The sequence below is a fragment of the Chaetodon trifascialis genome, chromosome 20, assembly GCF_039877785.1.
Source record: "Chaetodon trifascialis isolate fChaTrf1 chromosome 20, fChaTrf1.hap1, whole genome shotgun sequence".
Lineage (NCBI taxonomy): Eukaryota > Metazoa > Chordata > Actinopteri > Chaetodontiformes > Chaetodontidae > Chaetodon > Chaetodon trifascialis.
In genome coordinates, this window is record NC_092075.1 from 55001 (window position 1) to 79248 (window position 24248).

At 44.7% G+C, this 24248-nt stretch overlaps 1 protein-coding gene across 2 annotated transcripts in view; it reads right to left on the reverse strand.

Annotated features, from left to right (window-relative positions):
- Window positions 1-13699, reverse strand: part of fer (fer (fps/fes related) tyrosine kinase) — a 27000-nt gene extending 13301 nt beyond the window's left edge. Inside the window, exons 1-17 of one of the 2 annotated variants that reach the window (XM_070989126.1) lie at window positions 13515-13699; window positions 12252-12418; window positions 10943-11074; window positions 9630-9803; window positions 7090-7189; window positions 6759-6942; window positions 6311-6448; window positions 6080-6199; window positions 5204-5326; window positions 4922-5117; window positions 4722-4820; window positions 2275-2481; window positions 2038-2160; window positions 1809-1865; window positions 1565-1683; window positions 323-417; window positions 84-207 (exon numbers count right to left, since the gene is read on the reverse strand). In XM_070989126.1, the coding sequence (XP_070845227.1) occupies window positions 84-207; window positions 323-417; window positions 1565-1683; window positions 1809-1865; window positions 2038-2160; window positions 2275-2481; window positions 4722-4820; window positions 4922-5117; window positions 5204-5326; window positions 6080-6199; window positions 6311-6448; window positions 6759-6942; window positions 7090-7189; window positions 9630-9803; window positions 10943-11074; window positions 12252-12320 (2060 nt within the window). In that variant the 5' untranslated portion in view covers window positions 12321-12418; window positions 13515-13699. Of the gene's footprint in view, window positions 1-83; window positions 208-322; window positions 418-1564; window positions 1684-1808; window positions 1866-2037; window positions 2161-2274; window positions 2482-4721; window positions 4821-4921; window positions 5118-5203; window positions 5327-6079; window positions 6200-6310; window positions 6449-6758; window positions 6943-7089; window positions 7190-9629; window positions 9804-10942; window positions 11075-12251; window positions 12419-13514 lie in introns of those variants that run through there. The other variant, XM_070989127.1, reaches the window with a different exon arrangement.
- Between the last annotated feature and the right edge of the window lie 10549 nt (window positions 13700-24248).

The window sequence follows — 24248 nt, forward strand, 5'->3', positions numbered from 1 at the left end:
CTGTGACCTTAGCAGGTGGCGTGTTTATAGTCTGTCGGACAGTGCAGTGCTCCGGTTGTTTACAGTGAAAGTTTGTTATTCACCTGTGGATACAGTTCTTACTCTCCAGGTATGCCATGCCAGCCGCAGCATCGACAGAGAAGCGAACAAGCTGCTTCGTCTTTAGCTCATCCTTCTTCTTCCTCAGAAAGGAAAGGAAGTCTCCACCTGACAGACACAGTGAGTCGGTCACATAAACACAGCGAAGTAAAGGTAGAGCTGCCAGAAACTGACCCCTCAAACAAGATAACCAAAGCATCAACACGAAACAAGCTCCACCCACCAGGAACCAGCTCCATGACGATGTAGATCGGCTGTCGCTGCGTACAAACACCAATCAGCTTCACAATGTTCGGGTGGTCGTACTGCTTCAGAATCCTGCAGAAAACATAAGACAACAGCCAATCAATCACAGACAGGTAGCACGAGGCAGCAGCCAATCACAGACACACAGCACGAGGCAGCAGCCAATCACAGACACACAGCACGAGGCAGCAGCCAATGACACACAGGTAACAAGAGACACCAGCCAATCACAGACACACAGCACGAGGCAGCAGCCAATCACAGACACACAGCACTGGGCAGCAGCCAATCACAGACAGATCACATGAGGCAGCAGCCAATCACAGAAAGATCACGAGGCAGCAGCCAATCACAGACACACAGCACGAGGCAGCAGCCAATGACACACAGGTAACAAGAGACACCAGCCAATCACAGACAGACAGCACGAGGCAGCAGCCAATCATAAACAAGCAGCATTAAGGCAGCAGCCAATCACAGACAGGCAATATTGAGGCAGCATGTGATGGTTGTGTCAGTTACTGCTTGTTGTTTGTCTTCCATTGTGACGTCTTTCACTTCTGTTTGACAGTTACACAAACTAATCTGTTCATTAAACTCACTGACTCAACTAACCTGTTAACTCACTAAATAAATGCAGTAACTAAACTCAAACTCACTCTCAATAAATTCACTAACCAACCCACCAAACACACAAAGTCAGAAACTAAACCCACTTAATAAGTCAAACTGTCAACACAGAGCAGAAATGTACAAAGTCACGCAGCTCACAAACTCAATAACTAAGTAAAACTCATTAACTAGACAATTAATTAAAGATTAAACTGACATTGGGCTGACAAAACAGTGACTTCTGACTTTTACTACAGAAATACAGAATTTTGTATTTTTTCTTGTAAAACAAATTATCAGAGTATTCAAACTTGAACTTTTCAAACAACTAACAGAAAGACGATTTCTTAGTGTGATTATTTGCTGACTGTTTCTTGTACAGTTACTGTACACTGATATATTGTTGCTCCTTCAAAAGCAGCAATTCTGTTGTTTTTGAGACGTTTGCTCGTATATTTTTTCAATGAGCCGATTTTCCTTCCTGTTGTTCTTTGCTGAGGTTTATGCTCTATGGAAAAAACATTTTTCTCTGTATTTTCCCTTCATAATTGATTGATTGATGTACTGATGTAATGATTGATGTATTGATGTATTGACTGATTCTGACCTGGCCTCCGACAGGAACCTGATCTTCAGCTCTGGAGGTAAATCTTCTTTACACGTTTTGACAGCGACTAGCGTTTTGTCGCGCTGCAGCGTCCCTTTAAATACCTCGCCAAAGTTACCCTGGCAACCAGCAGACAGCAGGGCATGATGGGACATGGAGGCAGAGAGAAACACAGCAAGAGCACTGTGAGTGGTATGATTGATGACAGGAGGAAACAGACAGCAAAAACAGGAAGTGGCATCACCTTTCCCAGCAGCTCACCCAGCACCACGTCCTCGTGGTTCAGGATCCATTTCTTATCCTGCAGAGAGAAAACACACTCAGCCAACTTTAATTTCAGACTCACGTCACTGAATTATCACGTGTGAACTGATATCTAATAATGATAATAAAATCTTAATGACGGACGTCCTCAGTCACAGGTACACATGTAGCTGGCAGGTATGTATGTAAAAATATATAGCGCTGGTTGCCTTGACGACGGGGTTGAGCAGCACAACTCCAGATTTCTTGGTGATGACCTGTTTGGTGGAGAAATGATGCTCAATGAGCTGAGGGATGGTGGAGAAGCCCGTTCCTTCAAAACGGTACTGACTCTACAAGAGAGAGCAGAAAGATGTTTCAGCATTTAATCTTTTACAGTGTGCTGCCATCTCCTTCACTACACACACTGTAAAAAGATCACTGAATATTTGAGTGTGGATACGTACGTCAGCATACTGGATGATGAAGTGTCGTCTCTGCTCGTCAGAAAACACTGACAAGACGTACTCGCCCGGTTTACCGTGACTCTCTCTCACCAGGAAGTCTCCCTGTTGCCGTAGTAACTCCTGAGCCTCTGTGCGGGGGATGGCACCATGATACCACTCCTGCTCTGCTAGGGGGCGCTCCGATGTTGGGATCACATCAAAGAACTGCTGCAGGGAACACAAAAACACACACATTTTAACACACATCGTAGTCTGAATTCAAATGAACTTTATTGACAGAAATATATGATGACTACAAATATGAGAGAGCAGCAACTGAATGATTTGTCAGTGAGGGAGGGGGACAAAACTCAGTTCATGGAAGAACTGGAAATTTCAACCTGAATGATTCTGAATACTCAAATTGTAAAAATTGAGTCTGACAGTTTTGTTGATGGATGGAAGGTGAAACCTGACAGTGACCCATAATTTCCACCAGTGGCGTTTTTGTGAGGTCGCCTGTGCACCGTGTATTTACTCCGTCCTCCATGCGTCTCCAATCCCCACCCATTTGGTCATTATTCCTTGATATTAGCGCTTCTACCATGGGCAAGTAGTCTTGGTTGTCAAACTGTTTCTTTTCTTGTCTGTTTAATTGCATTTATTGTTAATGTATGATCGAGAGTCTGCACAGGGTGCTTTATTTAAAAAAAGTGTGCCTGACTCCCTGTCTGGCATCATTCATCAAAAACAGACTTGGCGTGTATTCTCTGTGGAGCGATGCTTCAGGGACTCTTCAGGGACGTTTTGGGGACCCTCAGGGACTCTTCAGGGACTCTTCGGGGACCCTCAGGGACTCTCCGGGGACCCTCAGGGACTCTTCGGGGACTCTTCGGGGACCCTCAGGGACTCTTCGGGGACTCTTCGGGGACCCTCAGGGACTCTTCGAGGACTCTTCAGGGACCCTCCGGGACTCTTCGGGGACCTTCGGGGACTCTTCGGGGACTCTTCGCGGACCCTCAGGGACTCTTCGGGGACTCTTCAGGGACCCTCCGGGACTCTTCGGGGACCTTCGGGGACTCTTCGCGGACCCTCAGGGACTCTTCGGGGACTGTTCAGGGACCCTCAGGGACTCTTCGGGGACTCTTCGGGGACCCTCAGGGGCTCTCCGGGGACCCTCAGGGACTCTTCGGGGACTCTTCAGGGACCCTCAGGGACTCTTCGGGGACCCTCAGGGACTCTCCGGGGACCCTCAGGGACTCTTCGGGGACTCTCCAGGGACCCTCAGGGATCTTCGGGGACTCTTCGGGGACTCTTCGGGGACCCTCCGGGGACTCTTCGGGGACCCTCAGGGACTCTTCGAGGACTCTTCGCGGACCCTCAGGGACTCTTCGGGGACTCTTCGGGGACCTTCGGGGACTCTTCGCGGACTCTTCGCGGACCCTCAGGGACTCTTCGGGGACTCTTCAGGGACCCTCAGGGACTCTTCGGGGACTCTTCGGGGACCCTCAGGGGCTCTCCGGGGACCCTCAGGGACTCTTCGGGGACTCTTCAGGGACCCTCAGGGACTCTTCGGGGACCCTCAGGGACTCTCCGGGGACCCTCAGGGACTCTTCGGGGACTCTCCAGGGACCCTCAGGGACTCTTCGGGGACTCTTCGGGGACTCTTCGGGGACCCTCAGGGACTCTTCGAGGACTCTTCGGGGACTCTTTGGGGACCCTCAGGGACTCTTCGGGGACCCTCCGGGGACCCTTCGGGGACTCTTCGGGGACCCTCCGGGGACTCTTCGTGGGACCCTCAGGGACCATTCGGGGACCCTCAGGGACTCTTCGGGGACTCTTCGGGGACTCTTCGGGGACCCTCCGGGGACTCTTCGGGGACCCTCAGGGACTCTTCGGGGACTCTTCGGGGACTCTTCGGGGACTCTCCGGGGACTCTTCGGGGACCCTCAGGGACTCTTCGGGGACTCTTCGGGGACTCTTCGGGGACCCTCAGGGACTCTTCGGGGACTCTCCGGGGACCCTCCGGGGACTCTCCGGGGACCCTCAGGGACTCTTCGGGGACTCTTCGGGGACCCTCAGGGACTCTTCGGGGACCCTCAGGGACTCTTCGGGGACACAGCTGAGCCCGTTTGAAATGCACTCATTGACAAGAAGGAGCACATCTGTCATACGTGTTGAGGACTGAACACAGAAGTTGCACACCTGGTGGAAAGTAGGGGTGACGTCACAGCGGGAGACAACACACACCAGGTGTTGGATGCCTTACTGAGTTATTAACTCAGAAAAACGGCTTCATATGATGAAGGTGAAGTATTTAACAGATACTCTGACAAACCACAGTCAGTGTCAGCTGACCCTGCTGCAGTGAACTGCTGTTATTATGAGCAATAGAAACTATTTCAGCGATACCGATGTTAAAACTTCATTTAAAAGGTGAGAGATGAGACAGACGAGGTGAATCTCACCGAGGTGGAGGAGCCCAGCATGGCTTTAGGAGATCGAATCATTCCGGCCAGAGAGTGACGAAGAGTGTCGAATCGAGAGCTCCTCTCCTTCGTTCTGTCCTGAAGAAAGACAGTTTGTTGGTGAAGATCTGAGGTCTGTACCTCAGGTCAGATCACAGATAAATTAATAATCAATCACTAATCATTAACTGAATATTTACGGTTGATCCAACAGATCGAGCATCGTCCTCGTACGGCAGCGCAGGGGGGGGCGGTGGAGGGGGCGGAGATGCGGCAGCCACCTTAGCATCCAGCAGGGCCTTCTGGGAGGCGAGGCGGGCCTCGGAGCCACGCAGTGATTGGACGGCGTGATGAAGCTCAAGGAGAGAGAGTTTTTGACTGAGCAGCAGGACACAGCTGAGAAGGGTGAGAGACACAGAGTCAAAGGAGAGAAAGAGAGACAAAGAGATTTTGTCTTATTTCATTTGACGCTCCAGACTTACTCGCTCTTCCTCTCCGTGCTCTGCTGACTCGTCTGTATCTTGCCGTCGAGGTCGTCGGCCAATGCCTCCTTTGTCCGTAGATTCTGCTGAGTCAGCACCAGCTCCTCCGCTGCCGACGACAACCTGGAAAGAACGAACACACAAACGCTGTGAGAGAGGTGGACCTCTCCTACAGCTGCAGTGAAACCCATAAAAACAACAAACCTCAAACTAGAAACTGAAATGGAAATAAAGTTGATAACAGACAACTTTACAAACTCCTGAATGAAGAAAGGAGAAATCAGACTTGTAGAAACTCGATGACAGAGTGGCTCGCTTCAGTTTGGAGCTCTTGGTCAAACTTTGTGTTTCTGTGAACAACTAAGGGAGTAAAAGATGACCTGTTTCCAAACTACATAAAGACAGGACAGGACAGGACAGGCAGGTGGGAATGCTAGTCCTTGCTGTCCTATCTATAACTACAGTAATAACAGGAACAATGATAGAGCTGTCTTGTCCCACACTGCCACAGCAACACTAAAATAATGTAGCCGTAGTGCAGTGCAGTGTAGTAGACTCATTTAATATATGTAGACTGAAGGAGTTTAATCAAAGGCATTCAGTGTGTTTGTTGGTGAAGTTCTCACTATATGGACATGTATGAGAAACACTGCTTTACAAAAGTTCATACATTATGACAAAGGTTTTATAATTTCCTGCAAAGTATGAAAACGTTTCCAAAACAAATTCAACCTTCAAAGGAAGCATTCCAGGAAAGCTCTGGGATGCTTGCAGATGCTGTCATAAGGTTTTAGAAGGTGTTGTTAAACCTGGATCTTTTACTTTGGCAGGCTACAGGAAACAGTGTGCCGACAGTTTTATTTTGTCGTAGCTCACATGGCCTGCAGGCTGTCGGCCGTAAGCGTGTTCCAGAGGATCTCATTGGCCGGCAGGTTGTCAGTTTCCTCCAACAGAGACACGTCAAACTCCACGCTCGCTTCAGGAGTCTCTGGAGACCTAAGAGGGACAGGTGCGCTGTTACCACGGTTACCGGGAGAGAGGCACAGATATGCTATAACCACGGTAACCACAGTCGAACAGATGTGTGACCAGTGGCTATCTTCTGACCTGTAGGCGTCTATGAAGTGTTGGTACTCTGCCAGCGGGTCGATCTGCTCGACAGCTGCTGATATCTCCTGATGAACTTTGACTATCTCCTCCGTCAACAGACTACTGATCTCACAGTACTCCTCCAGGATACTTTTACTGCAATGATAAACACAGGAATACACAGAGGTATAACACACAAATTGCTGACCTCACAGTTGTCCTGGATACTTTTACTGTAGCAATTTTCAGATATAGCCACAGAAACAATTGTATATCAGATTATGACACTCACATGTAACCAGAATGCAGCAGACACAGTGCATCAACACATCCATTAGCATGTCAGCGTGACAGTTAGCAGGTCACCTAGCCTGTCAGCATGTCACTTAACATGTCACCTAGCCTGCCAGTGTGTCAGTTAGCATGTCAGAGTGTCAGTTAGCATGTCTGCAGTCATGTGACTTACAGGGCGAGTGTCATATCCTCCTGCATCCTCTGCAGAGCATCAAGCAGTGCAGGTGCAGCGCGGCGTCTGTGTTCGTCCTGCTGCGTTCGAGCGCCGCACACCGCTAACACGTACTGGTTATGAAGGTTGTGGAGCTTTGCCGTCGCTTTGTCATAACGCTCGCGGGCCCGCTCAGCCTCCCGGCCTGTAATTGGTCAAGAGGGAGGGCAGGAGTCTTTGAATTACTTAAATTACTTAAAAGTTTACTAAAATATTCCAAAGTTTTAAGTCTCAATATTTTCTGAATGCTTGTGAAAATTCAAACACAAACTGAAGAATCAAGAGCTGACACCTTTAGCCAGAGCCTCTCTGTATTTCTCTTTGGCGTTGTTAGCATCGCGGCTCAGCTGACGATACGTCGCCTTCAGTTTGTCCAGGTCACTCCTGGTTACCTGGCAACAACAAACAACAGTCTCCGCCCTCAGTACTTTTTCAGGTTAGTTCAGGCATCAAAGTTTTCTCAGACATTCGATCATCACACTTCCTGGAGGATTCAACCGTCTCATTAACTTGCACTTCAAATGACACTTCAGCTGCCTTCATCACTGTCTCTGACACTTTAACTGCTTTCACTTCATTTCAAAGGGACACTCCAACAATCGACTGACAGTTCAGCTGGTTTCAGATTTACACTGCACCTGAAATTTTAACAGTTGTCAGTAAGCCAACTGACATTTCAACTGCTTCCAGTAAACACACTTCAACTTAGACTTAGACTTAGTTAGTTAGTTAGTTAGTTAGACTTTGTTGATCCCAATTTGGGAAATTCTGTTGTTGCAGCAGCAGGTTAAACAAACACATAAACATAAAATATATAAAGACGAGTAAGGATGAGAGAGAAAAGAATGTTCTGAAAAAATAATATAACTAAGTATATATTAATATAAGTGCTGTCAAAAACATCGCATTATTAACAGCCTCATTTCTTAATCGCGAGATTAACGTTCTTTGTGACCTAGTGAACTAACGTGAGAAAAACTACAGGATCCGGTCATAAACCGGAAACAAAACAACAGGCACACTCCACGCATGTGTTTGGTCTCGCCTGCTCGCTAGCTGTGAAAGAGTAGGCTACCGGTTTGCATGGATGTCAAGCGCGAAACGCCAAAATGGAGGCGAACAAGATTCTGAATGGAAAGTTTAGTTTCAAAAAGTTGCCAGATGGGTCGACTGACAAGACCAAAGGTATCTGTGTGTGTTGTTGGTGTGAACTGAATTATCACAGTAGCACATCCGGTCTGAAACACCACTTGATGGCCAAACACACGGCGAATGAGAATTCTCTGCGCCTCCTTGTCAAACCAGGCGACAATGGACGGCTTTCCACAGAGGATATGGATACCACAACTAAGAACAAGCTGACTGCAGCCAGAGCCAAGTAATGTTCATTGTTTCTGGAGAGAAATAAGAGGCTGATGAGCCTCTGCTGAATAAACAGAAGAGCATCACAGTCTGACTGCTGGTATGTTCAAAGGAAACCTAAGAAAGACAGTTTCAGCCGTGGTTTAACTGCACTACAGGCTGAGTCCTACTTTACAATGATGTGACCTTTGACTTTATCTTGGATCACCCTGTTTTGATCCCTTAGAAAAGGCTGCTGAAGGGACTTTTTTTGTAACCAAGTATTTATTTGTTTGTCATCTGTTTAATGACACCGTTAAATTGTGTGAGATTTGCTTCAAATGTGAACGACTGCTCAAAGGGAGTATGTTAGTGTGAAATATAACAGTAGACGCTGTTTTCAATAAAAAACATTTGCACAAAGCAAGCCTATCCACTTTTCCATGTTGATAACAGTATTAAAATGATAATTCAAGGGACATTTCGAATAGATAAAAATGTGCGATTAATGGCGATTAAACTATGACATTCATGAGATTATTCTTGATTAAATATTTTAATCGATTGACAGCACTAGTTTAAAAAATATATATATGTCTAATATGTGTTTATTAAATAATATCTATTTAATAATAGAATAAAATTCAATATAACTAAGTATATAAACAAAGACTGACAGCCATCATTATTCTTTGTTCATATACTTAGTTATATTAACTGACACTTCAGCTGGTTTTTCTCGTCCCTTCAAGAACTCAGGTTTTCATCTTCAAACCACAATTTCCACTACCAATACACAACTTACTTCACGTGAGCACTTAAAGCTTACACAACAGGGAATGGGAATGTGACGTCAACAGCAAATCAGCCATTTTTGGAGGATTCCAACCGTTAACTCAGTGAAACCGTGTTAAACCGTCACACAAACACGAGCTCACGCTGAGGTGCTAAGGACACAGAGTACATGTGAGACTGCAGCCTTCACGTTTCCTCACAGACAGATGATACTTGTTACTAATTATGTGTTACACAGCAGGGGCTGCATATAATGATAGCTATTTAGCATCTATTAGCTACAAGGCAAGAGCGCCATCTGCTGTTTCTTTAGTGTCAGTGTGAAGAAGAACTGCTGAACTACCACAAAACACAACACATTGAATGAAGTTCAAAACGTGGAATGTCGAAGTATACAGTCAAACACAAAGGCAGGCTAACGTAATCTCACCGTGCTACATACCAGCAGATTAACTATGTATGATTAGCTAGCTTTGTAGTAGCATCGTTCCTCTTCCTCTGTCAGAGCGTCTCTTTATACGGCCATTCGTCTTTTGCGTGTAAAAGACAAATGGCCGGCGACATCGACAGCGACAATGACAGCTGCTAAGTTATGCTCCAAGAATGGAGCTTACTTAAGCTGACACTTAAACGTCATTCAGTCCTAACACTCACACTGACACTTCAACTTAATTTAGCATTTCCACTTCAGCAGACCTTGTGGTTGTGGCTCTCCAGCTGCTGATGAAGACTTTGGTAGCTCTTCTTCACCTGCTGCTTGTCTCGGATCAGTGTTGCCAGGCGGTGCAGAGGACCAGAGTTCAGATCATCAGCGTGACTCCTCATGACCCGACCCAATGCCTCTGTCTGACGAATCACCTGAGACCACGACTGACAGAAACAGAGAGAGAGACAGACAGACAAAGCACAATTAGGATGATTCCTGCTAATTGTCAAATTCCAACAGGGAGCATTTCATAGTTATAATGACCCAAAACACAGTGATCTTTACAGGCTCCATAGCAAAGGCCTCACCGACAAAGAGACCCATCTAGACAGAGGCCAAATTATTAGAAGACAGGCAGAGAACTATTGGACACACTAGAAAGAATCAACCAAAAAACAGAAGGTGCTGGCATGTTATTTGTCCCCGACCACTGCGACTGATCCAGAACTAAAGAAATCCTCGACTCTGCACGGACTCAGAGGGACTAGCCTGATCATGGAGAGCCACCGCAGACAAATGTGGCTTCCAACAGAAGACAGACTGCAGCCGCTGCCACAAAATGAGGCGGAAACCCAGCAGCACTTTTTAACTTCCACCAAACTGAAGCAGGACATCAGAGACACAGACTGCTCACAGACTACAAACAGCCAAAAAGGCTCTGAACCAATGACAACACACTCTCTCATCTACCGGCTGAAATACACCAATGAGCAAACACAGCGGCACCTTCTGGGAGCTGCTTGACCAATGAGAAGCAGCAAAATGACTGTGAAGCGTCTGTGCTCCTTCACTGACCATCTGCACCGAGCTGCCTCCTGCACGTGCGTGCGCGCGCGCACACACACACACACACACACACACACACACACACACACACACACACACACACACACACACACACACACACACACACACCTAAATATCCTTTTTGTAATTGGAACGTTCTCACATATTTGTATACAGTTTAACTATCTTCTTATTGCATCTAATTTACCTGTATCTACAGACAGACAGACAGACAGACAGACAGACAGAGACCGAGACAGAGACATTTTCTTGAGTGGCCCTTTCAGACACATTCTCATTCTGCTGTCATGCCAGTTAATTACCTGCTCTCCACAGGCTTTGTACTCAGAATTAAGTCTGGCTAATGTCCGGACATTTGCATTCTGACATACAGCTCCTCCAGGTAATGTCTACGTAAGTTCAGGGTTGCAGTGCATATGTGAAAGGGACCAGGGACTGAGACCAGCTCTGACACGGCTGGAGACATCAGAACTAATGAACAGGTGAGTCCCCTTACCTTACTGACAGTGCTGACATAATCAGCAGCTTCCTGTTTCTCGGTTTGTTGGGTCATGCTGAGCAGCAGAGTGGCATACTCCTTGTCGCTCTTCACCCGCAGTGTCATGAAGCGCTTCACCGTCTCCAGCAGCTAGAGGGCGCCCAACACAGACACACATTTCTACAGTTTTAAGGAGAAAGTACAGAAAGCTGACAGGAAGTGAGAGAAGAAAGACTCAAACCAGTACAATCACAATTACACTGTTAGTGCCATCAACCTTGAAAACACGAGGGCATGCTCGCCTTCAGATGTGCACAATCATGGTTCCATATGTGCTTGTTCATTTTTACTCCTCTTGACATTTTTTACCCTTCAGCACACTTTTCAGAGAAACTTCTGAAGATTCATTTGGAATAATGTGCCCCTCTTAAAATATCAAATATTTTTCAGCACTTTACCTCATCTGTAACTGTAACTCGTCTGTTTTTTTTCCTCTGGGAATGATGCCTTATGTATTATTAAAAGCAAGAAAACCTTTTTTGGGGAAGTATCAGAGCGCTCTTTTCTGTCTCAGTTGGTTAGAGAAGTCTGTTCCTGTCTGTGTTTAAGAGGGATGATATGAACCAGTAGTGGATTTCTACAGGTTGACATAATAACGAAAGTTTAAGCAGGAAAAAGCCAACAGACGATTAATCAGCGATAACTGGAGAACTGTTGGACTGCACTTTGGAGTCAAAGTGAGGCTTGTACACGCAGCCAAACTAACAACCACGCTTGTTAGTAGGAGAATTAGCATAAATTCATTAACAGTAGCAACACACGGCCGCACGCACACACATTGTATCCTGTTCCCTCATTTGGATTGGAATCTACATAATAGCAATGTTATGTAAAAAATGAGAGTAGTTTTCAGTTTTGCCAAGGATTAACGAGCTAACGGCTCTCTCCTCACCGTGGTCGGCTCTGCTACAAGCTAACCCCTAAACTACTGACTCGGGCGGCGTATCGGTGGAATAAAACAGACGGTGTCTGACATTTAATGATCAAGATTAACAAAGGAACGATGGAGGCTGCACATCCATCGACCACTATTGGAGCCAAGTTCAGCCAATAAGGACAGATTGTAAAACATCCAATCGGCAGATCAATCGATCAGCAGTTAGTCTGACACGCTGCAGGGAACCAGAGAGCAGCTGTGTTGCACTGTAGGGAAGCTAACAGGAAGTGGCTCACAGATAAGATATGCTACAAAGTGCTGTTGCAGACCAAAAACATGACATTTAATTAGTTGAACTTTAAAGTATTCACAGTGTGTGAAGAGTTGTACCTTTAATTCCCAGTCCTGCAACTTCAGTAATCCCTCATGGGAATTCCTCAGATCCCGACCAAACCCCATCCTGGATCACTCACACACACACACACACACACACACACACACACACACTCCCTCTCTCTCTATCGGCGGGGGCAAGCGAGGAATGACTGCATGGTCCTCTGATGAGAGAGCAGAGATTATGAGAATAAAAACAGTCTGAATGCTTCTTCACTGCTACTTCAAACATGAGACATCTTAAAAACTGTCTAAACATCCACAGATTTCTCAAAACTTTTTCCCCACACAAAAACTTTCCAAACACATTCAAAAGGACTTCCAAACTGCCGTATGTCTTATAAAACTTACAATTTCATTAGACACAGTCAGTAAATACAAGATAATTGTTGACTGATTAATCAGCTTTGAAAATAGTCATTAGCTGGAGCCATGATCACTTCTCAAATGATTTTTAACAGGCAAATGTTTTATTTATTGACATTAACTTGCTTTTTGACTGAAAAGTTCCAAAAATGTACAAAAACCTCAAAAATACCCCAAAACGTTACCAGACCCACCAGTAACATCCACAAATGAGTCCTAAATAACGTCAGACAGGTTCTTCACAACCGGTTTCAAAGCAGCTTTCTGGATAAAAACGTTTCACACGCCAATTAATTACGACAACGACCATCAGCTTCATCCCTCAGCAGACCTCGTAGATCATTTAAAAACACTCAACTCTCCTCCATGTTTCTTTACGCACTTTAAATTCCTGCCTGGAAAACTGAAAGTGTGCAAGACCTTCAAAGCCCGTCAGTCGCTGTCAAAACACCCCTTCCTTCTGTCCAAACTTCACAGACAAAAGTCAAACGTCCTCCCCAACCACTGAAGACCAGCCGTTAAGCTTAAAAACCTTAAAAACAAACCTGTTTTTCATACCGTGAACACCTCTGAACCATTTAATTTCCATCAGAACCGGTGCAGAACGGAAGCTAGGCTAATACTAGCCTCTCTTTCCCATTAAAACTAATGGAAAACTGAAGGTAACAGGCTAACGACGGTCGTTAAATTTTGTTAAAACCAGCGTCAAAACAAACTATCAACCACACAAACGGACACAAATGAACCTTTACTCTTTCTGTGCATTCTCTTCTGTCCTTTTTGCGGTAAATAAAGAAAAGATGAAGACAGCAGATGCAGAAGGAGTGGGAGAGTCGGGAGGAGGTTCGGTGTTTTTCGACTTCTTCTCGGTCGCTTTCAGCCGCATTAACGTACCGTGAAGCAGTTTTCTTCGACGGCACACTCGCTGCCTGGTCACTGCGCTCCTCTGCCGCTCATTCCTCCCACTTCTCCGCGGTTTTGTGCTCCGTTTCCGCGGCTACTCCTTCTCTCGTCCGGCTACGGAGCTACAAGGCTAACGGCTAACAGGAAGAGGCTTCCACCGGAAACGGAAAAGGGGGAAAGGCGGGAAGGGGGGGGGGCTACTGTCAAGAAAACCAGAATCTGCTTTTTGGTCAAGTATGTGCACATACAGGGAATTTGACTCCAAATTAAACACTGGTACTCAATGTATTTGCATAGGAAAAAGAAAAAAGGACATACAAAGTACAAAAGGAAAAAACAAACAAACACCGAACTGAACAAAAGCTGAACAATAAGTAGTAGTAGTAGTAAAGTAAGTAAAGTAAACAATCTATACAAAGAATGATGTTGCAATAAACAATATATACAGTGAGATTTACAGTGAGCAGGTATTTGTGTTGACAGTGACAGTAAGTGATGATGTACCTGTTAGAAAGTGTTGATTATTGGATGATAAGTGTCCAATCTGTGGATGTTTTGGTGTCACTGTCTGGCTGCTAGTTGTTCATCAGGCTGCTGGGAACAAACTGTGTCTGTGTCTGGTTGTTTTGGCGTTCAGTGATCTGGAGCACTGACCAGAGGACAGAACTTGGAACAGATGCTATTTGATGCACCAGAGGACCAGCTGTTCCACCTCCCGTCTGTACGCAGACTCGTCATCGTCCCGGATGAGGCCGATGAGAGGTGTGTTGTCTGCAGACTTCAGGAGTTTAACAGACGGATCTCCTGAGGTGCAGCAGTTGGTGTGAAGGGAGAAGGGCACACATCCCTGAGGGGCTCCAGTGCTGATGGTCCTATTGCTGGATGTGATTTTCCCCAGCCTCACCTGCTGCTTCCTGTCTGTCAGGAAGTCTGTTATCCCCCGACAGGTGGAGGATGGCACAGTGAGCTGGGTGAGTTTAGATTGGAGGATTTCAAGGATGATGATATTGAACCAACACGATCCTTGCATATGTCCCTGGGTAGTCGAGGTTGTGCAGGATATAGTTCAGTCCCATTCTGACCACACCCTCCACCAATCTGTTTGCGTGGTGGGCAAACTGTAGGGGGTCTAGGAGAGGGAATGTGATGTCATTCGGCTGAGCTCAAAGGATTTCATGGCCAAAGACATCAAGGTAAATGGTCTGTAGTCATTCGATCCTGAGATGGAGGATTTTTTTTTGGTGTCAGAGTTATAATGAAGCATTTGAAGTGTGAGGGAACGTCACACAGCTCCAGTGATTCGTCGAAAATCTGTGTAAAGAAAAGATAGAAAAATATCGAAGCCTGGACATTATTAAAACGATAATGCAAACTTGAAAATGAAAATGTAATTCCATGATAGTGCTATAATTTTCCACTCTTGTTTGTGTTATTTGGGTCAAAATTAAGTTATCCGATTTGCATTTTCATTTTCACATACTCACGTGGGTGTTCAATGACCATACTAAAAGGAACATTTAGCTTTTGACTTTACATTTCCATGACCCTCTGCATAGGAGAAAATTCAAAAGAAAATGTAATGTGTCAGTCCTGCCGTCAAGGTGGGTCTTCATTGAGAATGCCACTTCCTCTGTGGTGTGTTGCTCTTCAGAAAGTCCACTCACTTAGTTCCTACTGGTTAGATACTGCAGCCTATGCTATCAACAATGGCAGATTTTTCGTGATGCAAGAAAGATTTTCCTTGGATAAATGTCAACAACATGCTTTCATCTGCTTCCACCAACAAACAGGAGAACAAGCTGTAGATATCAAGTTACGTCCACAGTTATGACGGTGAGTAATTAAGCCTCTAACTAAATTGAGCTGCCTAATTTGATGTCCATAAAGAGTTTGGAAAGACTGAAAGACAGATTACAGGCACTATGGTTACTTTGAATGGTCTGACTTTGCATTTTTTCTCAGTATCAAAGAATGGCTAAGACACAAGTGCAGTGTGTGTTTCAGTGTGAGTGATGTGTGAAAGTTGAGATTACAGGTCCATGAGGAAGTCAAACAAGCCATAGTCTGAGAAAAGGGTGAAGATAGGGGCTTTGTGATTTGTTAGCTTACCGTGATTGTTGCCATTTGACTAACCATGTTTCAGGGGAATTCCCAGAGATTCTGCTGTATTTTACCCTTCTCTCCAGCTGTCCTCCCATTAAAATGTAGAATATGAAATATTTGCATATCAGCATGCAGGTGTTCTTACAACATCACCACCATGCTTCTCCAGGACCATCATTGCAACTGAGTAAAAAACAAGTCCATGATGACAGCAGGTCACGTTGGGTGGATGAGTGGTTTCTGCACAAGCCGTTCACCCCATGACGTTCATTATATTGCTAGATTTTTTTTCTGTTGCAGTTTACTGATGTTTAGGCAATAAAATTACTTCATTTCGGAGAAGATCATTGTTTGGGTTAAAACAGTCTAGGTCTTAGAAAGGCTACCTTCTCCCATGTGTATATTTTTCCAGTCTTTTTTCCCAGAGTTGCAAAGATTTGACATCAAAACGATGTGTTTTGTTTCTGTTCTGCTGTTTATGAGTTCTTGTTCTTCATTAGTATGAAAATAAATGAATTGATATCAGTCTGTATAAGAGGTTGTAAATATGATTTCACTAACACAATAAGACCAGATTCTTATTTACTTTTAAAATAGTACAATGTTATCAAACAAATTTTAAACCTTATCGAATCAAAATAAATGTTCAGACAATATTTAAATGATTAATTTTAGAATATAATAGGAAACAAAGTGTCAGTTACAATTTCAATGTCTGAATATTTCAGGAAGTCTTTGACAGTTTGTTCATTTCTTCTGTAAAAACTTTGGTTTTGAAAGAAAGTAAAAGTTATTGAAAGTTTTGGTGTTCCTGACTCCTCCCCTCTCTCTTGCCCAATCACAGGCCAGGAGGTGGAGCGTGCCCGCAAGCGTTATGTCAAAGCGATGGCAAAGTTCCACAACCTTCACAAGCAGTACATGTTGGAGATGTGCAGTGCTCGAACGCAGCAGGACGAACACGGGATCCAAGAGGAAATGACACTCTCCTTCTAAGTCACATGACCACAGACATGCTAACTGACACACCGACACACTGTACTGTAAAAGAGAATTTTTTCATATTTGGCACACATTTACTTGGATTCAAGGATGAATGGACCAGAAACAAAGGGTCAAACGTCAAAGGTCTCTGTGACCTCACAAAACCATAGCTCAAGAATTCATTCACTAACTGAAACTGTGCTGATTGTATAGATCTTCTGTGCTGTTGGGCTGAACATGTGCGTGAAGTGTCCACATTTTACAATCTGTAGCTTCTCTGCAGCAGCATCGTCGTCCAGCAGAAGCCGATTGGTTAAGCTGATATTGATCTTCAGGTGATTGTAAAGGTAAACTCTCTATTAGTCATCTGTACTCCTCTGGTAAAGTGAAGACAGCATGTTCCTCATTGGACACTGATCACTGGAATCGTACATATAATGAGAACTTCAGACATGGACGTAAAATGTGACTTGGCTACATTGTCTTAGTGTTGCTGTGGCAGTGTGGGACAAGACAGCTCTATCATTGTTCCTGTTATAACTGTAGTGATAGATAGTGATAGAGGTATTAACACTCTCAACCACCAGAGGACAGCAAGGACTAGCATTCCCACCTACAGCTGAGGACAAAATTATTAGCCCCTCTATGAAATTTGAAGTTTCTTCAAGATTTTCCACAGTACTTTAACAGAACAAGGGATTTTCAACATAGCATTTCTGAACACACTAGTTTCTTTAGAAGGCACAAATCATTCATATTTGCACACCAAAACAGAATTATTTAAGAAAAAAATAAAATGACCAGAGACATTTTTATTAGCCCCCTTTAAGAAAAGGCCATTTATTAAGTCATTGCACAAACCACTTTTGTGCAATGATATGCTTTAACTTCACAGGTGATGTGCTTAAAGGTGATCAGGTGAATCAGGTGATTTCACTCAACAATTAAGTTAAAACATGGTAGGTACAGAAGCCTCAGTATGGGCATACAAGGGTAAGAAGCGAAAGATTTCAAAGACCCTGGAAAGAAAACTAGTGAGAGATGTGTCCCCAGAACAACTGCCAAGACGCTGGTGAATGACTTGGCCATATCAGGAATTGTAGTCTCTAAGAAGACAATCACTAGACCTGTGCACAGGAGTGGACTGCAAGGCTGCAGACAAAGAAAAACTCCACTTTTGAAGAAGAGACACCTTCTAGCCAGACTTAAGTATGCTCAGGAAAACCTGGAGGAAGATTATGTGTCCTATGGTCTGATGAGACTAAACAAGAGCTCTTTGGCCATAGAGACACTGCTTATGTTTGGAGAAAAAAGGGAGAGGCATATAACCCAGAGAACACAACACCGTCCCCACAGTGAAACACGGTGGTGGGAGCATTATGCTGTGGGGATGCTTCAGTGCTTCTGGAACTGGAAATCTTGTCAAGGTGGAAGGAATCATGAACAAAGAAAGATATGTGGAGATTTTGATAGAAAACCTTAAGCAGGCAGCAATAAAACTGAGTCTGGGTCATCGCTTCATCTTCAAACATGACAACGATCCAAAGCATACATCTCTCTTGGTGAAGAACTATCTCCAGAAGACCAAAGTGAATGTAATTGAGTGGCCTGCAGAAAGCCCTCACCTAAATCCCATTGAAAATATGTGGGGTGACCTAAAGAAGAACGTCCATGCCAGAAGGCCATCAAATCTGTAGGAGCTTGAGAGATTTGCCAAAGAAGAATAGGCTGGGAAGTGTCAGCGACTTGTTGAAAACTACAACAAACAACTGTAGGCCGTTGTCCAGCAAAAAGGATAGACAATTGACTGCTGTGTGTATGAACACGCTCTGACCGGAGGAAGGCGAACTCACAGGGATGGCTGCAGAGAGAACACAGGGCATAGGCTGGTAGAAACAACACAAGCTTTATTAACCAAAAGTGTCCACAAAAACGGGCAAACGAAAGGCGAGAGCACAAAGACGCTCTGATCTGACGAAAACGCAGGGAAAACAAAGGGAAAAAAGGGGAGACAGAGCCCTGCCTGACACTCTTAGGATCGGGGGGGCTAATAATTTTGAAATAATGTAAGCATCCAAAATAAAACTAGGATGTCTGAAAAAGCTGTGTTAAAAATGTGTTGCTCTGTTTAAAAGCACTTGGGAAATTTTAAAACAATGAGATTTTTGTAGGGGGGCTAATAATCTGTGACCAGCCACGAGAAAACCAGTAACAAGTCTCCCAGGGGGCATTCTGAGTTACTTACAGATTCTGAAAGTGTAGTTTCTAAGCTTTCCAATGATGTCTAACGCATGGAAATTTAAAAATATTTGAGGAAGATGTGGCTATTTGAATGTAGGCACTTCTCAAACTAGTTTTTTGAGAAATCCAGCCTGAAAGATTCTCACCGACCAGGGGAGCCAGGTAACAGTGCTGCTCATTGCATCTCATTTACATAAGTCCAACCCCCTAACCATTGTTCAAACTATTGTAGTAGTCTGAACAACGGTTATCAAATGGAAATGGTGTCCTCAACTGAATCTGTCTTGTGTTGCCTTGGTCAGACAGCAGGATTTGGTAGAACACTCGCACCACGCTGGATGCACATGTTTACTGAACTTTGCTGCAGTAGTTCATAAATAGTAATATTTGATTAACCCAAATTTCTTCACTTACTATTAGAAACATAACAGTCACGATGATGAGAAACAAGCTGACATTACCTGAACTGTCCTGAGGTCAGGTGATCGATCAGGTGGAAAATCTGCTGTCCTCTGCAACTTTCCACCATTTTCACACAATACAAAAGTTATGAGTAACAAGCCCATTTAAGTTTAAGTAAGTGTTATTTTGTCATTTAATTGGAAAAAGTTATTAGCTACATTTGGAGTTACTGTCAAAAGTAGTGGAAATATAGTAATATGTTACTTTGTAACAAGATACAACTGTTGTTTTTGATTGGCTTTATTAATTTTTGTTTGGCTTGTTTGTTGTTAAAGTTGTTTAATTGATTAATTAATTAATTGTTTGACAATTAGACATTGACTTATTATTGATAATTTAGTCAGGACCTGATCAATATACAGTATTTATCCTGGGTAAGATACAGTCAACTCACGGAAGGCCCCAGGCCCTGACAATATATCTGGACGGGTGCTCAGAGAATGTGCAGATCAGCTGGCTCACGCTCTAACGGACATCTTCAACACCTCATTGTATCAAGCCAAAGTCCCATCATGCTTCAAGTCTGCCACCATCATCCCAGTGCCAAAGAAACCTCAGACCACATCACTCAATGACTTCAGGCCCGTCACACTTACTCCCATTATGATGAAGTGTTTTGAGGGGCTGGTAAAGGAGCATATCATCTTCAGACCCCCCCCCCCCCCACACACACACACACACACACACATACACATTCGACCCCTTCCAGTTTGCCTATCGGCCTAACCGCTCCACTGAGCACGCCATCTCCTCCGCTGTCCACCCGAGCCTTGCACACCTGGAGCAAAAAAACACATGTGCGGATGCTGTTTCTGGACTTCAGTTCAGCATTCAACACCATCATTCCACAGCATCTGGTAGACAAACTGGGACCCCTGGGTTTCAGCACCCCCCTGTGCAACTGGCTGCTTGACTTCCTCGTTGAAAGACCTCAGTCGGTGCGGGTCGGACAGAACGCCTCCCGTGTCATTACCCTCAGTACAGGCTTCCTCAGGGCTGTGTCCTGAGCCCTCTGCTGCTCACCCTGATGACTCACGACTGCGCCCCAGGGCTGCCACCAACCACTTTGGGAAGTTTGCAGATGACACGAGAGTGGTGGGCCTCATCAGGGACGACAACAACCTTGCCTACAGAGAAGAGGTGGAGCAGCTGGTGGGCTGGTGCAACGACAATAACCTGATCCTGAACGTGGACAAAACCAAAGAGATCATTGTTGACTTCAGGAAGAACCAGCCCAGTCACGCTCCACCTCTCCTCAAAAACACGGCTGTGGAGGTGGTCAGCAGCACCAAGTTCCTGGGGATGCACATCACAGACGACCTCATCTGGTCTGTGAACACCGCATCACTGGTCAAAACGGCACTGCAACTCCTGCAGTTTCTGCACAGGATGCAGAGAGCCCACCTGCACCATAGAGAGCATCTTGACCAGCTGCATTTCTGTGGGTGCAGGACCTCCAGGTTCTGTAACAGCTTTGTCCCCCAGGCCATCAGACTGCTGAACTCTAAATGAGCATTTTTGCACCACTGTAAACTCCTCAGGTCATTCTTCACAATTACACTTTAAATTAATCTTTATGCTGCTTATTTTTTAACTTAATGCATATTCCCGCTGCTATTTTTATTTTTGTGTATAATCTGCTGTTTATTCCACACACTGTTAACTCACATACTGTATATATCATAATACTTTTATTTTAACATACTTAACATACCTGTACATATACTTATAGATAGATAGATAGATAGATAGATAGATAGATAGATAGATAGATAGATAGATAGATAGATAGATAGATAGATAGCCCCTTTCCTCAAGCAGCAGGCACTGAAGGCATGGTGGAGGACACACCACCAGCGCCCACAGCGGGATTCAAACCGGGACCTTCTAGCTGTGAGGCGACAGTGTTACCACTTGTTCCACTGTGCCACCACATATATATCCATCCATTATCTATACCGCCTATCCCTTTCGGGGTTGCGGGGGGCTGGAGCCTATCCCAGCTACAATGGGCGAGAGGCGGGGTACACCCTGAACCGGTCGCCAGCCGATTGCAGGGCCACATGAAAGGACAAACAAACATTCACACTCACACTCACACCTACGGACAATTTAGAGTCATCAATTAACCTAATGAGCATGTTTTTGGTCTGTGGGAGGAAGCCGGAGTACCCGGAGAGAACCCACGCATGCACGGGAAGAACATGCAAACTTCACACAGAAAGGCCCCGCCTGACCCGGGGATCGAACCGGCAACCTTCGTGCTGTGAGGCACGAGCACTACCTGCTGCGCCACCGTGCAGCCTCACATATATATATACTTTTTAAATATTTCAACCCTGTGCTGAGCCTGTTGCAATCAAAATTTCTTTCGGTCTACACTTGCTGTCTACGGAATGACAATAAAGTAAAGTCTAAGTCTAAGTTATTATTTCATGTTCACATTTCTAAATGTGTTCTTGAAGTTTTAATCAACTGACACTTTATATAAAGCCAGTATTAGCATTTCTAACAGAATATAAACAGCTATAACACAGCATCGCTGTTAGCATATATCAGTGTGAAGTAGCTGTATAAACACCTGTAGATGTCAGCCAATAGGAGCAGAGTGTGGGCAGGGTTGGTGCCAGTTTCTGTCCAACCGGTTACTGAAAGACAGACAGATTTCACTGTCCTGTACAGACAGATGTTAGAACTTCTTCCTTCAAACATGAGTTTGTTTATTTCCTCAAAGTGTTTTGTGGTTTTGTATTTTGCACTGATATTTACTGAATATGATCAAACACACGGTCAGCCCACGAGAAAGACATAAAAAATACGATCAAACAATTTTAAAGGTGAAATATATCAAATATAATAAAGAATATATAAACTCAAACTGTTATAAATAATGTTAAATTCTACAACTATAATACAACAAAGAGTGTAGAGATTTAATCACTATTTTACAAAGAAAATATGCAGAAGGTGCTACACAGACAGACAGACAGACAGACAGACAGACAGACAGACAGACAGACAGACAGACAGACAGACAGACAGACAGACAGGTGGGATGACATACAGAAACAGAGTGAGGGGGTGTCAGGTGCTAGTGAGAGAGGTGGAGCTCCACAGAGATTGAACAGAGAGAGAGAGGGAGTGTCGGCAGGTAGAACAGGTTTGGGCGAGGCGGTCAAGCAAGCTTCACACACAGTGAAAAGGGGAGATAGAGAAGCAGAGAAACAGATTTTTATTGTTTCCTGCAGTTTGACCACATTTAAACACAGTCTCCAAGAGCAGAGAAGAAGAAGGAACAAGACAAAACCAGCAGAAGAACAAGTTGGTGTTTTTCTTCAGAGAAACAACATTCAGGAAGGAGAACCTGTGCAGCTCTGAACAGGTGAGTCTGGTGACACGGCGTTCTGTTGTCCACTTTACAGTTACCTGATGGCTGAAAAGCTTCAGTCAGTCATGAAGATAACAAGGAGGAGAAGCCTTCACTCAGCTCCTCACTAATCATTTTTTTACCCCGGTGAAGCCACACGATCTGCTCTGTAATGGACAATCAGATGGCCTGCCGGAGAGCTGAAGGGAGGCAGGAGGTGGATTAAAGTCAAAAACCTCACTCCGTCTTCTCAGAGTCTTAACTCAGTCAGATGTGAACACACACACACGAAACATATGTTGATATCATTCAGTGTGACTTAGATAGATAGATAGATAGATAGATAGATAGATAGATAGATAGATAGATAGATAGATAGATAGATAGATAGATAGATAGATAGATAGATAGATAGATAGATTACCTGAGCTTGGCTCAGATATTTTTCTGTTCAGCTCAGCCAAACAAATGGACTGTTGTTCAGGAAACTTCAGGTTGTGCACGTCCTTGATTAAGTTCTGAAATGTACTGAAATGTTTAAATAATCTTATCAGCTGGGCAGCTGTGGCTCAGGAGGTAGAGCAGTTCAAAGTCATCTAATTGACGACAGCATGACAACAGCATGACAACAGTGTGACGACAGTGTGACGACAGTGTGACGACAGCATGACAACAGTGTGACGACAGCATGTCAACAGTGTGACGGCAGCATGACAACAGCATGACAACAGTGTGACGACAGTGTGATGACAGCATGTCAACAGTGTGACGGCAGCATGACAACAGTGTGACGACAGCATGACAACAGCATGACGACAGCATGTCAACAGTGTGACGACAGCATGTCAACAGTGTGACGGCAGCATGACAACAGTGTGACGACAGCATGACAACAGCATGACGACAGCATGACAACAGTGTGACGACAGCATGATGACAGCATATCAACAGTGTGACAACAGTGTGACGACAGCATGTCAACAGTGTGACGACAGCATGATGACAGCATATCAACAGTGTGACAACAGTGTGACGACAGCATGTCAACAGTGTGACGACAGCATGACAACAGCATGACGACAGCATGTCAACAGTGTGACGACAGCATGATGACAGCATATCAACAGTGTGACAACAGTGTGACGACAGCATGTCAACAGTGTGACGACAGCATGATGACAGCATATCAACAGTGTGACAACAGTGTGACGACAGCATGTCAACAGTGTGACGACAGCATGTCAACAGTGTGACGACAGCATGACAACAGTGTGACGACAGCATGATGACAGCATGACAACAGTGTGACGACAGCATGTCAACAGTGTGACGACAGCATGTCAACAGTGTGACAACAGTGTGACGACAGCATGTCAACAGTGTGACGACAGCATGACAACAGCATGACAACAGTGTGACGACAGCATGTCAACAGTGTGACGACAGCATGATGACAGTGTGACGACAGCATGTCAACAGTGTGACGACAGCATGACAACAGTGTGACGACAGCATGTCAACAGTGTGACGACAGCATGACAACAGTGTGACGACAGCATGACGACAGCGTG